The 17,898-nt window shown below is 38.4% G+C and overlaps 1 protein-coding gene across 1 annotated transcript in view; it reads right to left on the reverse strand.

The window, feature by feature from the left end:
- Nucleotides 1-2,463: 2,463 nt before the first annotated feature.
- Nucleotides 2,464-17,898, reverse strand: part of LOC311074302 (uncharacterized protein) — a 54,064-nt gene continuing 38,629 nt past the window's right edge. Inside the window, exons 3-8 of the mRNA XM_084100796.1 lie at nt 4,480-4,830; nt 3,537-3,626; nt 3,076-3,123; nt 2,850-2,930; nt 2,676-2,738; nt 2,464-2,590 (exon numbers count right to left, since the gene is read on the reverse strand). Of these exons, the coding sequence (XP_083956922.1) occupies nt 2,683-2,738; nt 2,850-2,930; nt 3,076-3,123; nt 3,537-3,626; nt 4,480-4,830 (626 nt within the window). The 3' untranslated portion in view covers nt 2,464-2,590; nt 2,676-2,682. The remainder of the gene's footprint in view (nt 2,591-2,675; nt 2,739-2,849; nt 2,931-3,075; nt 3,124-3,536; nt 3,627-4,479; nt 4,831-17,898) is intronic.

Here is a 17,898-nt window from a genome sequence, read left to right on the forward strand (position 1 = left end):
CGCTGACTACGCTCAGCTGAGCACAGAGCTAAGTGTGATGTTCTCCGCTGTGATTATCAGTTGAGACTCATTAGAACGTCTTTCGTCGCCGTTTATTCTTAAAGCGGTGCTCCTCTGAGTGTGTCACTTGCTAGGGTTGCGCTCAAGCAAGCCATATTCATCAAAGACTAGCCCTCTCGCTGGGAGCGCGCGAGCACCGCCTAGCTGCATTTGCGGACCACTAGGGGCTAACTGAACTCTTTAGCCAGTGGTTGTTTTACAGCCCCGCGCCAATGTGCGTGTCACTTGCCAGGTCTGTGTCCACGCAAGCCGCATTCATCAGAAGTAGCGCCTCCGCCCGGCCAAACTGCTACTTCTATGAACACCAGTTCCCGACCCAGCGTGGCGAGCTGCCGTCTGAACTAATTCAGCCCTTAGCCACCCGGACCGAGCGTTCTTGCCCCACTGCTCTTCTCCATGTACACCAACGACTGCACTGCAAAAGACCCCTCTGTCAAACTCCTGAAGTTGGCAGACGACACCACACTTATCGGCCTCATCCAGGACGGTGATGAGTCTGCTTACAGACTGGAGGTTGAACAGCTGGCTGTCTGGTGCAGTTATAACAACCTTGAGCTTAACACACTCAAAACAGTGGAGATGATCGTGGACTTTAGGAGAAACCCCCTGCACTCCCCACTCTCACCATCATGAACAGCACTGTGGAAGCAGTGGAGTCATTCAGGTTCCTGGGCACCATCATCTCTCAGGACCTGAAGTAGGAGTTCCACATATACTTCCTTCACCAGCTGAAGAAGTTCAACCTGTCTCAGGAGCTGCTGATATAAGTATACTCTGCAGTCACTGAATCCTCTGCACTTCTAGAACTGTCTGGTTCAGCTCAGCTATCAGATCTCAGAAGACTACAGAGGATAGTCTGCTGAGCGAATCACTGGTACACCCTTCCCCACTCTCCAAGAACTGTCCTCATCCAGAGTGAGTAAAGAGCTGGCAGAATCACCCTGGACCCCTTTTATTTGTATTATCTGTGTCCTGTCACTGTCAGTCTGTTTGTACTGTGGAAGCTTCTGTCACCAAAACAAATTCCTCATATGTGCAAACATACCTGGCAATAAAGCTCTTTCTGATTCTGACAACAAACTGTACAAGACTTGTATCAAAATGTCATAGACTGACAAATCTATTTAAATAGTTCTTATTTTTTTTGTAGATGGTATGTGGGTTTGTGAGAGCCAGTGCAAACCACTGAAGTGAGAGACTGATGATGTGTGACAGTGATCATGTGATCATGAACCTTGTGTAGAAGCTGCTGCTGTAGTTTGATGTTGAAGTAATCATGAAGACCTTGATTAGCAATTATACAGTTTATTTTATTAAAACACTTTTGGTTGTCATACTGTGGAATTAATATAATCAATTATATGAAATTAATAACACACTTTACAGTCTAGAAGAGATCAGCTGATCAGAGCACAACATGATGATTATATCGTTATCATCATTATCAAGTAGATGACATCATCTGATCACATTTTCTCTTCCTGTTCTTGCCATAACACACAGTTCCAGCAGCCAGAGAAAAACTAACATTAAAACATCAAGAGTCAAACTGACCAACTAAAGCAAACACTGATCACCATAATGGTGACATCAAACCAAACTATTATTATTAACAAATCATCAACATCTAAACATCAACATCTAAACCTCTGTTAATCTCAATAAGAACTTTTCCACACATATGACAGAAATAAAGTAAATCTGGTTAGTAATAAGTGAAGCTGGTAATGCTGTTTGTAGAGTTGTTTAATGAAGTTGGAGCCTGACATCTAATGTTTAGGCCGGCTACACACTGGCTACACAGCGTGGCGTTTCTGTTGTGTGAGCGTGGTGTCTTCTATGTCTTTGCACACCAGAAACGTGTCTGACGCGGCGCTGCTGCTGCTAGGTGACGATACAGCAAAGACAACGTCGGCAGTTTTGACGGCAAAATAGGCTACGGAATATTTCGTTCTGTATTGACAGGTGCAATATTTGAAAATCGATAATTATTATTATTTATTTTTTAAATTACATTTATATCTGCATTTATGTCAAAATCTAGAGACTTCCAAACATCAAAATATCATTTATTAATATGTATTCATATCAAAATGACATCTTTTCCTATTCTATTTTGCCTGGAAACGCCTCCAACATGCTTGCGTGTCGCGCGAAAAATAGGCGTCGGTTCATATTTCTAGCATGCATGCGTTTTCTTCCGCACCTGAGACGTGTGTGTCACGCAGGCGGTGTGCAAGATCTAATCTGTTAACATGGGAGCCGAAATAAAAACGGACACGCCACGCAGCCAGTGTGTTGCCGGCCTAACACATCAACCCAATTTTCATTTTCAACCAAAATTACACTTGTGACTCACATTGTGATCATATGGAGAGATCACTGTGAGATCAGCGTGTTGACTGGGATGTTAATGAAGATAAATCTGGCCTTTTATTTGTAAAAAACAAACAAACAAAAAAAACACACATTTTAATCTAAACTTGGTGTCACTATTTCTTCAGGATGATCAGAGTTTTTTCTTTGTTTTCTGAGAAGAAGAAAATAAAATGATAAACAATCCTCTGTAAGTTTTTGCTATTGTAAATATTGCTGCAGATTTGCTCAAAACTCACCAGTATTTTATTGTAATATTGCAGGCATCTCTATTTCCTCTGGGTGCTTCGAGTCCTTCCTCCCTGCAAAATAAAAGCATTGACTGACCTCTCGTATGTGTTTTTATCATGATTGCAGATTGTTCCAGATCAGATGAGTGTGAATCATCAGACTGTGTGCGGCTCAAAACTCACCAGCTCTTCTTGCACAGATGATCTGAAGAAGAATCACAGTAGGAGCAGCAAACACTGCGATCTCAACAATAATCACAATCACTGCAGGAAACATGAGAGGAAGAAGAGAAACTGTACATGACTGAAGTCAAGGGTATTCAACTATCAACAGTTATTGATGAAGCTTTTACAGACTGACTGATAGTTTAATGTTATAAAGCTGTCAGTATAAATGAACGTGTCGTACCTCTGTATAATGATCCAGCAGTCACACTGACTTCAGTTTCTCCTGGATCTGTGGATCACGTCTGTTAGTTCAGTTCAACACATAATGCCACATATACACAACATCATCATCACATAATACTTGAGCTTCACATCACAGAAATGATGAATATGTGCACGAGTCTGTCATCATTATCTTCTTACTTCAATCTCAAGGTGTCAGGAGGAGAATGACTATCGCCATTGACCAAAAATAAATCTGTTTGATGCTTTATTCATTCATAGATATTCATGTTATAACTTCTAAGTGAGTTTATAGCACACTTGCATTTCTAAGTTTGCAGAAACATTGAAATGTGGAATATCTATTTACTGACGGCATCTAAAACATACAACGTTTCCTGTATGAAAACATTAAAATGCACAAATATTGAGGAATCCTTCGAGTTTGATGTGTCTGACAGGGATCATGTGATCATGAACCTTGTGTAGAAGCTGCTGCTGTAGTTCGGCTTGATGTCTTCTCAGAGTTTGAGCTTCTGACTGGAGTCAGTGTTGTTGAAGCGACTGGAGCTGCAGAAGATGAATGTTCAGACGCATCAGGACATTAACATCATATTTTCATATTGATCATGACATGCAGTTTGTGTTCAATCATCACAGCTTACAGTGGCAGTAGTTGAGAAGAGAGATGTTACTGTATCATTTATTCCTGGTTTATATGAGAGTGAAACACAGTGAGCTGCTTCCCATAAACCTTCAGCTTTCCTGAATCAATGACATTATTAAGCCTAAAGGCCCGTTCACACCAAGCACGATAACTATAAAGATAACGATAAAGATATAATTCTAAAAATCGTTCTCCATATTAGAGAATAACAGAGTTCACACCACAACTATAACGATAAAGATATGAGGAACGATATCGTTGGGATCACTTTCAGAACGATTTTTTTCCAGCTGTCGAACGATAAAACACTGACAGCCAATCAGAATCCATTCTAATTTAAAGGTCTCGCGCATTTAAAATGCATCTGGATCATCCGGGCGCGCACGTGCTTAGAATAAAAAGACCGTTATCGGTCGTTGGTGTGGACGCATATATAGTTATCTTTATCGTTATCTTTATAGTTATCGTGCTTGGTGTGAACAGGCCTTTAGAATTCCTCAAACTGCATAAAATCCTTATAATTCCCAATATTGACGTCCCTCATGGGTCATACATGAAATATTGCATAAATCAGAAGAGTCTATTTTAGCCTAGTATGACCCATAGGAGGTCAATATTGGGGATTATAAGGATTTTAACGCAGTTTGACTTTGACCACTAATATTTTACAACTGCCAAACGTATGAAGCCATCAGAAAGAGTAGAGCCAGTGCGTGAAAGTTTTCACAAATCTGTCTGAAAAGAGTGTTTTCTCACCTGAATACTTGACAGTGTATCTGACTGAGGTCTTGAGTTGATTTCTGTGAGTAAGCTGACATCTCCACTCTCTGTTGTCATCTTCATTCAGGAGTGTTGTAGTCAGAGTGATGATGATACAGCGATATTGATCTGATGATGATAATATCTGATATCTGGAGTCTGTCTTCAGATCAACACCAGCCTGATTCACCCACAACAGCTCAATTCCCTCAGAACTGACCCAATCATCACAGGAGAATCCAGTATATGAATACAACTGACAGGAGAGAGTCACAGAGCGGCCTGGACTGATCTCAGTCTGTGAGGATGAAGATGATGATGATGAAGATGATGATGGAGACACTGAAACTGAACACAAGACACAAATCACAGACTCTTCAATCATCATCTGAGTTTAAAGGGAGAATCTGCCTTTTTTAAATTGACCACATAATCATAAACTTACTATGAAGAACATGCAGATAAACATCAGCATCAGGTTCTTGTTGTCTGTCATTCACATATTGTTGGCAGGTGTATAATCCATAATCTTCTCCTGTGACGTTCTTGATGTTCAGAGAGCAGTCAGACTCCAGACTCAGTCTGTCATGTCTCTCTGTGTCTTTATTCTTTATCCCTAATTTAATCAGTTCAACTGCTGCTGAATCTCTGCTGAAGATCCATGTAGTTGATTTGCAGTAAGAAAGAGCATTATTACAGGACAGACGCACATTTTCACCAGAACTGATGAACTCATGATCCGCTCCACTGATACCTGACACACAGTATATCTCAGTGATCATTATGATATTAATAAATGAAAATAATAAACCACACCAGCATAAAAAGCAGAAGATTCAAATCATACAGTCTTTTTCCGGTGTTTGATAGTTAATGCATTCATTAACATTTATGGATAAACCAAATCAAACGCCTCTTTAAGAGAGAATAAGAAATACCCTGACTCTGAAACAAATGTAAATAATGTAATATCATCATATCTTGAACTCTTGATTTCAGCTTTGTCATAAACATTACTGGACGGCACAGGATTAGTTGACTGCTCTTATAACTATGGAAGCCCTGAACCGCAATGTAAAAAAAAAAAAATTCTGTAAAAAAAAAAAAAAAAAATTCTAAAAAAAAAAAAAAAAAATCAAAAAAAAAAAAAAATGCTATCATTTCGAGATTAAAGTCGAAACGTTTCGAGAATAAAGTCGAAACATTACCAGAATACAGTCTTCTGTTCTGTAGAAGTTGCGCGTGTGTGTATTCATAACGGCGCGTGTAACCAAGGTTACCAGGGAGTAACAGAGAAAAAAAATATTGTAATCAATATAATAATAAACTAATGGGAGAATTATTGAACTAACTATTCAACAGAAGTAACATCATAAAAGAAAAAAATATCAATTTCATACTAATGTATATTTTCATTTGGGTAATACTGTGACCAATGGTGATGAGTTTTGAACTTGAGACGAGCCAATGCGAGCGCAGAATCTGGCGCAGCGGGGTTTGCACGAGGTTTATGCGTGAAGTTAGGAGAGGGAGTAAAATCTTTCCGTGGCAGGGGCAGCTGCCACTGGCGCCTGTCACTCGACCTGCCACCGCTATACGCGCCTGTCACTCGACCTGCCGCGCCTGTCACTCGACCTGCCACCGCTATATGCGCCTGTCCCGCGACCTGCCACCGCTATACGCGCCTGTCACTCGACCTGCCACCGCTATACGCGGCTGTCCCGCGACCTGCCACCGCTATACGTGCCTGTCACTCGACCTGCCACCGCTATACGCGCCTGTCCCGCGACCTGCCACCGCTATACGCGCCTGTCACTCGACCTGCCACCGCTATACGCGGCTGTCCCGCGACCTGCCACCGCTATACGCGCCTGTCACTCGACCTGCCACCGCTATACGCGCCTGTCCCGCGACCTGCCACCGCTATGGTATTATGCATTATGCACACCGCATGGTGTGCATTATGGTATTATGCACACCGCTATTATGCATCTGCCTTGCGTCCCATGAGCGTTAAATGCGCCTCTCACTCGAAGTCGAACCACTGTTTGTGCCTGTCACGTGACCCGAAGTTAGGCTACTGTTAAAAAAACAAAGATAACCTGGAAAACGCATCCCGATTTTGAATGTTTTTTTATTTTTATTAAAATCTAACACTGTTTAGGTTAGATTTGAAAAGCAGACAAGACATGCCAACATTGCTGGGAGTGTCAGACCAACTGCAACCAGCAATTAAACACTTTTTGGAGGATTTTGGGCAAATGGCTGAAAAATCAAACAGTAGCCTAACTTATGGTTAAATGGTAGCCTATATCATTTTCGACCAATAGGTGGCGCATTACGAAATCGATGTGATGTGGTCAGAGTGAGGCGACAATGACAAACCTTACCAGTGGCATTACAATAGGCAGATTTATTCAAAAGTTATCAACATTTTTGGAAAATATGTATAACTTTTGACCAGAAGGTGCACTGTCTTGAAATATTTTGAATATCCTTTGAATTACAAAATAGGCTACAATGAAATAGCTTGGCCGTGACTAACGTCTCAGTAGTCCAACATTAGCTAGTGCAAGTTTACCTTAAGATAGCATGCAGTGAGGTTGGCTTGATATAGCAATGATTATTATTACTATATTAATTATTATTATTATCATCAATATTATTATTGGTATTATTATTATTATTAATTTATTATTCACTGTAAAAAAAAAAAAAAAGCAGAGGCGCCAGAAAATTTCTGTTAAAAAACGGAAAAATACTGTAAAAAAAATTTACTATAAAAAAAATACTGTAATTTCTTCCCATTGTTTTTACGGAAAAAAACTGTATATTTAACATTGGATTTCAGTAATATGATATAATGTTAATTTACCGTCCTATGGAAGTATTAATATCTGTTTTGTACACTGATAACCACCAATCACAGCAGTGATGAGAGTCACATGATCAATCAAAGCTCAACACAAACAGTTCTTCCACAAGAAAGTTAATACTAATATAGAAGCTGCACAGTGTCCTTCACACAAACATTAAACACCATCATGGTAACACATGAAATTTTAAAAATGCAATAAACATTAATTTAACAACATTAAATGTAACATAAACCCCTAATGTACATAACTGATTAGAAAAAAGAAGAAAACTATGAAGAAACAAACATAGTTATTTCAACAAAAATACATCAAATGTGAAGTGTCACAGGGAATTGTGGGAATGTCAATTTACGGTTTTTCACTGTAAATTATACAATGAGTTGTTTTTTCACTTTCAAAAACTGTAAATTTAACGGTATGTTACAGTAAAATTACATTAAATGTACCGTTAGATCTATCACAGTTATTTACCGTATATAGTACGGAAACTTTCTGTTAACCAATTAACAGTTTTTCACTGTAGCAGTTTTACAGTCTTTTACCGTTAAAATTACGATCATTTTTTACAGTGTTTATTAAGAAGTCTTATTTCGACATGATAAGTCGTTATTCCGACATAATATATTATTTCGACATAATATCTCGTTATTTCGACATAATAAGGGGACATTCTAATCTGCATTAAGCCACATTAAGTGTTCTTAATGTTTTTCTATGGGAGGAAAATGCTTAACGTGTAGTTAAACTTTGCGTTCATATTCTGGGCTCATCTGATTTTTTGTACATAGCATATCCTACTTTGTTATGATTTTAGTATCATAATGATTAATAAATGCACGCACAATTATCCATGAACTTGATTTGAACAAATGCCTTTCATGTGTGCACAGTTCAGAATTAAATGAATGTGCAGCAATTTGTACAAATACAGATGTAGGCCTACTATACTGTTGTAGCCATTAAATAAGCGCATTTAGTTTCATATTTGTTAAAATATTATATTATTATTTTTTTCCATTTACGTTGATTTATGAAAAGTGAACAGCACAAGTAAGAGGATGCACAATATATATCGAGAGACATGGAGCGGGTCAGACATGATTTTGACCACTTTATTAAGTTTTGTTTTGTAGAAAACCTTTCTTTAAAGTGAATTTCGTTTTGTATAAATTGTATCTTAATTTTAATCAATTTTTCATCAACCAATTGCCTGGATTTAATAAATAGGAAGCAAATATAACGGACAATATAATCATGGAGGCGCACGTGCAGTCACTTGCATTGCACGTGAACTGGAGCGCATCTCATCCTAACTTAACGAAACTCAGTGTATGCCTCACATAGACATGAGAAATACATCAAATACACCAAGCTTGAAATGTCTTTAAACGAAATAATTCAAAACGAAAAGAAAAAGGCTACTCTGTGATTATGTAATCCATTATGTGCATTTCTCTCTATTGGCGCGTTCACTACGAATATGGCGATCGTCAACTTCATCTTTGCAGCCAACACTGCCAGAAAACACTAGTTTATTAATAAAAATCAATGCACGCGTCACCGGATTTACAAATGCCCATCTTGCTTGTTGCACGCACACATATTATGTCGGAATAACGAGATATTATGTTGAAATAACATTATTATTAATAAAACATCTTTTCTATTTGATTGAATGCTGAATATTGCGCTTGTTCAATTTAATAAAATTAAAACTTTAATTGTGGTCATTAAAATAATTGAATATTATAGCTAAATATTTAGTGGGCAAGTTTTGCTCATTTATATGGAAGCTTGTTTCCGCCACTGAATAATAAATAAATAATAATAATTGCGACTTTTTATCTCACAATTCTGACTTTTTTTCTCACAATTGCGATATATCAAGTCAGAATTGTGACTTTTTTTCTCAGAATTGCGAAATAAAGTTTATTTCTGAGAAATAAAGTCGCAATTGCGAGATATAAAGTCAGAATTGCATGATATAAAGTCGCAATTGCGTGTTATAAAGTCAGAATTGTGAGATATAAACTATTCTGAGGTAAAAAAAAAAAAGTCCGTCTTTTTTCCCCTTAGAATTGGACTTTATATCTCACAATTGTGAGTTTATATCTCACAATTCTAAGAAAAGATGTTAGAATTGCGAGATATAAACTCACAATTGCGTGTTATAAAGTCAGAATTGCGTGATATAGTCGCATTTTGCGAAAAAAAAAGTCAGAATTCTGACTTCATAAGACGCAATTGCGACTTTATTTCACGCAATTCTGACTTTATATCTCGCAATTCTGACTTTATAACACGCAATTGCGACTTTATTTCACGCAATTCTGACTTTATATCTCGCAATTCTGAGAAATAAAGTCGCAATTATCTTTTAAAATGTTTTATTCTGTGGCGGAAACAAACTTATGTATGTAGCCTATATATATATATATATAGCCTATAATTAGGCAGCTCCCCCAGTCAATGATCTAGCACCCCCTCAGCGATCTAGCACCCCCTCAGCACATGTTAAAAATTCTCTGGAGCCGCCCCTGGCCGTGACAGGTCGAGTGACAGGCGAGTATAGCCGTGACAGGTCGCGGGACAGGCGAGTATAGCCGTGACGGGTCGCGGGACAGGCGAGTATAACCGTGACAGAAAGCGGGACAGGCGAGTATAGCCGTGACGGGTCGACTGACAGGCGAGTGTAGCCGCGACAGATCGCGGGACAGGCGCATAGCCGTGACGGGTCGACTGACAGGCGCGTATAGCGGTGGCAGGTCGCGGGACAGGCGCGTATAGCGGTGGCAGGTCGAGTGACAGGCGCGGCAGGTCGAGTGACAGGCGCATATAGCGGTGGCAGGTCGAGTGACAGGCGCGTATAGCGGTGGCAGGTCGAGTGACAGGCGCGTATAGCGGTGGCAGGTCGAGTGACAGGCGCATATAGCGGTGGCAGGTCGAGTGACAGGCGCCAGTGGCAGCTGCCCCTGCCACGGAAAGATTTTACCCTTACTGGAAGTTAGAGGCAGCTCTCTCTCTCGTGCACGGATGCCTGATTAGCGCGGTGTCACAACGCTCCGAGAAACAGAAAGAAAATTATCTTGAGTTCTGTCGATGGATTGATGTGAGTGAAATGACGCACTTTATTTTCTATTAGTTATGAGTGATGTTGGTATTGTTATGAGAGTGAAACGGACATTCAGCTGGTTAATATAAAAATGTTGGTGATATACATATACTTGATTAGCATCAGAGTATTGCTGAGGTGTTTATGGGAGTGTATTTTTGATTAAAAAGGGTAAAGAGAATGATTTAAACGGGATGTGCTGTACCTGAGCCACTCTGGAATTTTCTGTGAGTTTAACGATCTCCTTGGTAAGTCAAATTGCTTTGTAACTGTTACAAATCAGACTGTTATTGTTGTATAAGGGGAAAAGCAAGCTAAATTTAATCTGTGAGTGATTTATATGTATTAAAAAAAATTTTTAATGCTGTATCTGGTTAATAACAGCTAAACTGACAGTAAATTGGTTGATATATTAATCAGTACATTATGTTGAAAGTCACAAACTTTGCTTTTGTAAAAGAAATATTCTTTATTCGGAAAATGCATTTATTAATGTCCAAGTTCTGGGTAAAATGGATTCATTTACGGTCATGAGTTAAAGATGTTTATTGTATGTTGTTACAATGAAGATATTAATTCTATTTTTGCGACCTTGTTTGTTCAAGGTCAGGTTTTTTTTTTCTGTTGTTCTGTCCTTTTCGATTGATGTCCTCTGTCTAATGTGATGCTGTGTTGGTGCCTGTATTCTGGATTTGTCCCGGCCTTCCAGTGGTTTTGAGGAGGGTTTGGACTGGCGAGCCTCCCTTGAGTTGTTCTTGGATCTTTCAATTGAGGAAATCAAGTATTTGCACTGATTTGAACTGCGAATGGTAGGAAAAAGAATACCTTTCCTCATCTTTTGTTTTTCTCGGATGGACATTTTTTTCATTACCAACAGATTAGGGCTGGGCGATTTAAATCGCGATATTCTTATGCGCATCTCATCAGTAAAGCCGGTTCCTTGATTAGTAGTAAATCACCATCACCTGCTTTCAGATGAAGCGGCATTTAGGGCTGATGAGATAATTAAGTGATTAATTTAGTGATGATTGAGCATTATTGAAGACACCTGATGTTAACAAGCAGAATCACTGAAGGACAAAATCGCAAATTGTAAGTTACCATTAAGGTGATGGGTGTTTGCTTTAGTTGGGCTCTAGACCATTATATGTTTACTTTAATATTTACTGTTGTTTGTCTGCTGTTATTGATTTATAACAGTTAAATGAACAAAGTAAAATGTTATCTTATAGGGTTGGTTATGTTTTGACATAATCATGCTGTGATCTGAAAAATGAAACTTATTGAGCTAGTTTGGTTTAACTTGTTAGCAGCAGTTTAGTGATTCTTCAGCCTATGATTATCAGTACTTTACTTATAATTCAAAATATTTAATCAACATTGTTCTGATCAACAGACATTCAAATAAAATCATTTAAAACACAGACATCAATAATCAGCCTGTGAATCTCAACAATGGTGACAATAATAAAGCATGTTGCAGTGGCTGCCACCATCACAACTCATTAATGGCTCCCATCATGCATTGCGGTATGAATAAATTATGATCTGAATTGTCTATGTAATTTACTTTTCCTAATTGAATATTCTGCTCGTCACCATTGTTGAGATGCATAGACTGAATCTTGACATCTGTGTGTGCCTAAAAGGACATTTTTTATTTTTTTTTAAACAACTTTTAAGAAATTCTTTATATTTTATCAAACATTCTGGGCATTTATGCAGATTCACAGTTATGCTGTAACCAACAACATAAATCGAAGTCAGAAAGAAGGATTTTAATGAGTTCAGTGATCAAGTTCAAATGATGATTGTCATAATATAACCAACACCATCAGATCACTTTTTTCTTTGTTCAGCTGGCGATTATAATTCAGATACTTCAGACAAACAAAATCTAAAGTTAATAATATATGGGTCAAGAGTCCAACTAAAGCAACCATTGATCGTCATAACGGTGGCTTACAATTTGAGATTTTCTCCTTCAGTGATTCTGCTTGTTAACATCTGGGCTGCGTTCAGCCCCGACAAAACGTTGCACAACGTTTTTTAAACAGAAACGGTGATGCGTTGAACACACTGTTCTGATGACGCAAGAGTTGCAACTATGGCAGCTGAGAAGGCCATTCTTTGTGTTCTTTGTGAAGAATTTTCGGAGCCTGATGAAGTCGGTATAAATATGTGTTTAATACTACAAAATATGCCAGATGTTACAGTTACTGCACTTGCCGCCCAGAACAAAAGAGAACATCCCAATCGAGTGAAGGGATTGCTGAAACTGAAGCACACATCTTACCTAATGCAGACTAAAACACATTTAGCCTCACATACTGACTTTATTTGTAGTTCATACTGTTTTAATACCCTGTATTTTCTTTCTCATTTTTAGGAAAAGCACTTAATTACCATTGTTTATTTCTATACCAAATGTCATACACTTGCAATGAAGCTAAAAATATAAACAACTACATCATTAAGTTGATATCCTATATTTTTACAATAAAACTTTCGACAAACATGTCTTCTAATATCCTCAGTTGTTGTGTATACCGAGCTGCATGAACACATTTGTAAATTACTTTCCTTGAACCCATTGTGCGAGTTCACTTTAATACCACGTGCTTTATGTTGCTGCTGATTGGACGGCAGTTCTGACACACCCACCAAACAAGAGAAAACGCATCTCAAACCCCGTTGCACACCGGTGCACGCCGTTTCCAGGAAACATGACGTTCAACCCGGAAACCGTAGCAAAACGTTGCGCACCGTTTTGAACTTGAACGTGCCCCAGGTGTCTTCAATAATGTTCAATCATCACTAAATTAATCACTTAATTATCTCATTAACTTAAATACTCTTGAGTCTGGACTCATACACTCCCAGGAGTTAAAATATTTATTTTATTTCATTTTATTTGTTTATCAACCAATGTTCTGGTGTGTGGGTGTGTATCTCATTACTGCCGCCTATCGGCCGGATCAGACGCTGCTGTTTAACACACGCCTAGCGGTAGCGGTACACTCACACTGTTGTTGTTTTGTTCAAACATTTTGTACCATGGCAAGCAGACTTTGAGACAAGAAGAGGACTAAAACGAGGATCAATATAATTTTCGAGATGCCGAAAGCTCCACGTCCGCGACTAACTTCGACTAACACACAAGTGGTGTCTGTCAAGAGTGTTGCATGTACTTTATTAAACAAGTGAGCAAATGTTATATAACATAAAACAAATAAATGTTATATAGCTCAACATGATGAAATGTTAGAATTTGACCACTGTTATTCTAATGTTGATCTAGCTTACTGCTAGTCTCATACTGCCAACAAACTAACATGTAGAATAACATTATAACTTTCAACACTCAAATGCAGTTTAGTGTGATAGTGTAACTGTTAGACCAAGTGAAACAGCGCTGCGTTTCCTCACAAGTTTCATTCGTCTAATAAACTGACTTGTGTGAGTAGTAATTCAGCACTTGCGTGTAGTTTGGTAGAATGAAATGTCCTCATTCCTTTATATCCGCGGGACTCGCGTGTGGCGCTGATATCTGTCTCTTATTAGCAATCGTGCCCTGCTTCACACCACAGTCATGTTAAAAAAATCAACGTATTAAAACATTATTAATCCATCAGCTTGACGACAAGATCCATAATTCCGCGTAATGCGTCATCAACCTATGCCTTTGTTATTGTAAGAGGTTAGCGACCCCTAGCGGCGAAAAAAAAGTTACATAGTCTACCTTTAAATGCATTTTCTGATCATTTATATTTCATGTTTTGACTGCGAATGTCCCATCCATGAATTGCCCAATAGTAATTTAAAGACATGGTAACATTGGATCTGGACGGGAAGGATAACTCTGGGAGGTTTCAAATCGCATATTGTTACAGCCTTAATTTTAGCCATTATTTACAACTTAGAAAACCATTTATTTAATTAATTATTTATTTATTTATTTACTTATTTGTGCAGTAATGTATTGTTTAGGGGTGTGAACCTACACTGGTCTCACGGTTCGGTTCGTTTACAATTATCATGTCATCGATTCAGTTCAATTCGATATCACAATGCATCATGATGCACTACATCCTCAATTTTAAATTTTACTTCAAAAGTGATGTGCGCGCGTGTGTGTGCTCGCCTGTTCGGGAAGTCGCAGTGACAGAAACGCATTCCAGTTTAAGTTTCAAGGGAGAAAAGCTGTTTATGCCATTAAGAAAAGGAAAATCTGTCAAATAAATTTTGTTTTAAAGAAATGTTCATTTAAAAGCAGTGCTCATTAATCAGTGTATTATGTTACCATTAAAGATGCGTGCATCAACCGTTGCCGAATCCGCTGTTGAAGGTGACGATCATCTATTTATAATCACGCATAACAACACAGAATAATTGTAATTTGACCATCGGGTGCGGATACTTAAGTCAGAGAAAGTTATTGGGGCGGGTGGATGATTTATTTTTGGCTGTGGATTCGGCGTTGGAGCTCATCCTCGCATCTCTAAAGCAGTCAGACTCTGCCCATAGACAGTATTAAAAGTGGACAGAGCCATCTCATTGGAACTCAATTGAGACAAGTGAAGCCTGTTTTTAGCGAATTTTTTTTAGCACTTCCGTTCCTGACGCGCAGACTCAAACCGTGAGCAACCTGTCTGACAGATGTAAATCTTCTAGTAGCTGTGCGTGCAAACTGCCAACGTTAATCTTGCAGAGACGGCGAGCTTGAGCAAAGAGTTCTTTGGTGTGAGTGAGCAGGAGTCAGTATTCTGATTCATTATTTTGTATAGTATTTATTTTAAAATGTAACGCCAGGGCTTCTCCCTTGACGTCCCCCCGATTGCCTGCGAGCTTCTCCTCCTGTCTGTACGGTAATTTCTCTACTGTGCGACAGAGAGTCGAGTGGTTATGACGCAATCGTTAGCCTATTTTTACAAAAACTGTTTTTACGGGGCCATAATGTAACATAGAAGGTAATGGAGCCTTTTATACATTGTTGTGTTTCTTTAGAAATAAATAATGGACAAATGGAGTCTTTAAACGCCTCAGATGTAAAGTTATTCGCTGTCAAAGTGACGCCAAAATGAATGGGAGTCAATGGAATGCTAAAGCAAGTGAAGTTCTGCTACAAGATGGCGGCACGCGGCCGGCTTCAACTTCCAGTCGATGGATTACGGGATTACCCGCCTGACTCTGCCAGGCGTTAACAGCTCGGGGTGAAAACCATAGATATCATATAATAAAGGCTAGATGTCTCGTGCGCGCTGCTGGCCAATGGAGGTCAACGTCTGCACACGGCGGCCATCTTACCACAGGGTGCTCGCTCACTCGTAACATGGTGCATGTACTTTTAAATAACCATAACTTGCTCAATTTTCTACCGATTTTCAAACGGTTTGGTTTGTTATAAACGTCTGAGATGTAGTTATGACACTGCATACATATGAATAATTATAACATACATGTTCAAGCATTCGGGATTATAGCCACGTTATTAACGTTTGTAAGAAACCAAACCGTTTGTAAATCCGTCAAGATTTCAGCGAGATAAGAGGATTTGTGTGCATGCTGACTCACCTTAATTCACAGCTTCCCTGTGGCAAGATGGCCGAACGGTGATGCCGGAAGTGACTGCGCCATAAGACATCTAGCGTTTATATATGATATCTATGGTGAAAACGGCTAACGTCACGTGGTTTGGTCAAGTTAGTGTTATTACCTCCTGCATATTCTATTTGTGCGTGACATGAGCGCACACAGCACGTGTCTTCTGCGGGTCGTGCTTACCAGGTTGTTCATAAAAGCCGAAATGTGCCCAGATGTCGGCTTTTAAAGTAGTTGGAGCATTTTTAATTCACTCGCACTCGTGTCTCACCTCCCTCTGCCATTGGATGCTACCGCGACAAAGCACGTAGGCCTATGCGACAAATGACGTCAGAAAAGCGTCAGTACATTATAATCGGTTATGTCTACTACTGAACCGATACCGAATCGTCCTCGTCTGCATCGTGATGCATCGCAGAAACGATACATTTTGACACCCCTAGTATTGTTATATTTCAGTGATTCACCATCTATCAAGTTAACCGAACAATACGAAGAAAGTAACTGTTCAATTAGTGCTTTTTTTACAGTTATACATTTCTAAAATAGTGTAATAAAGACAAATTGACCCCCTGTTCTAAAGTGAAAGTTATATCCTCATTAATTATGGCGCATATTGATTATTATCTATGGCTAAACAAATTGTCTTTATTAGTACTGTATTAGTAGTAAAGCCATAATTATTGTCTTATTCTATTTAAACATAGTTACTAGCTTCATATTGTTCAGTTAACTTAATAGATGGTGAATCACTGAAATATAACATTACAACACAAAAATGGTTTGCTAAGTTGTAATGGCTAAAATGTGTTATCTGTACATTCAGTTAATCATTAATTAGCTTATTTATTGCATGAATGTGGATCCTCCAATGGCTAATATGTCCTTTACAATGTTAAGTTAAACATTAGTTACTAGCGTTCTCATGCTTTATAGATTAATTAACGTGGTTATTATAAAGGTGATTTAATTGACAAAACACATTCTCGCATGTATTTGAGAATTAGAATATTAGATTGTGGCGAACTTCATGTAATGAACTCTTCTCTCAGTTTTTTGCTCTCAGTTGACTGCTGCCACCTTCTTTCTGACATGTTTTTTTACAGACCTTTAGAAAATCTATTTTTGACATTTGTGAATTGATAGAATCGTGATTCATATGTGAAATGATTTTTGGCATCACAATCGATCTGTTACAGCTACAAAAGTGATTTTCTCTTTGTCTTTTGTTTGATCAACATTAATGACGTAGATGGATGCATTTATTTTCTTTTTCATTTTTTACATTCACTTAAGACATAAGCAACTGTTTACGAGGATACTCGCTGAGTGTATCTGTCTGTTCAAGCACACAAAGACAAGAAAGAACTGAATTTTGTATGCCAGGGCTCCAGACTAACTTTTTTTTACTAGGAGCCTGACTTAAAATTTTAGGAGCGCAAGCAGAAAATTTAGGGGCACACCTTAAATCACCTTGCAATGCAATTATTCACATTTTCCCCCAAAATAACTGTATTACTGACAAATGCTTTGATAATAAATATTCTTAACGTACAGAAATTACAATGTGCAGTTTTATTAAGTTCACAGGGCTCCAGACTAACATTTGAGGGCAGCAGCACTAAGTTCTACAGGAAGTATTTGGTAGCATTGTGGGATGACATACATTGAGGTGTATAGATAAAGTTAACTTTAGTTATTATCATTCATAATGTCTTAATATTAATTCAAAAGCAAAATGAGTGACAAAATAGATATTAGGGAGTGAAAATAGCCAATAAGCATCCTCTGCAGCTATGTTTACAACAATAATTTAATCCTTTT

Source organism: Abramis brama (assembly GCF_963993115.1).
Source record: "Abramis brama genome assembly, chromosome: 1".
Taxonomy (NCBI): Eukaryota; Metazoa; Chordata; class Actinopteri; order Cypriniformes; family Leuciscidae; genus Abramis; species Abramis brama.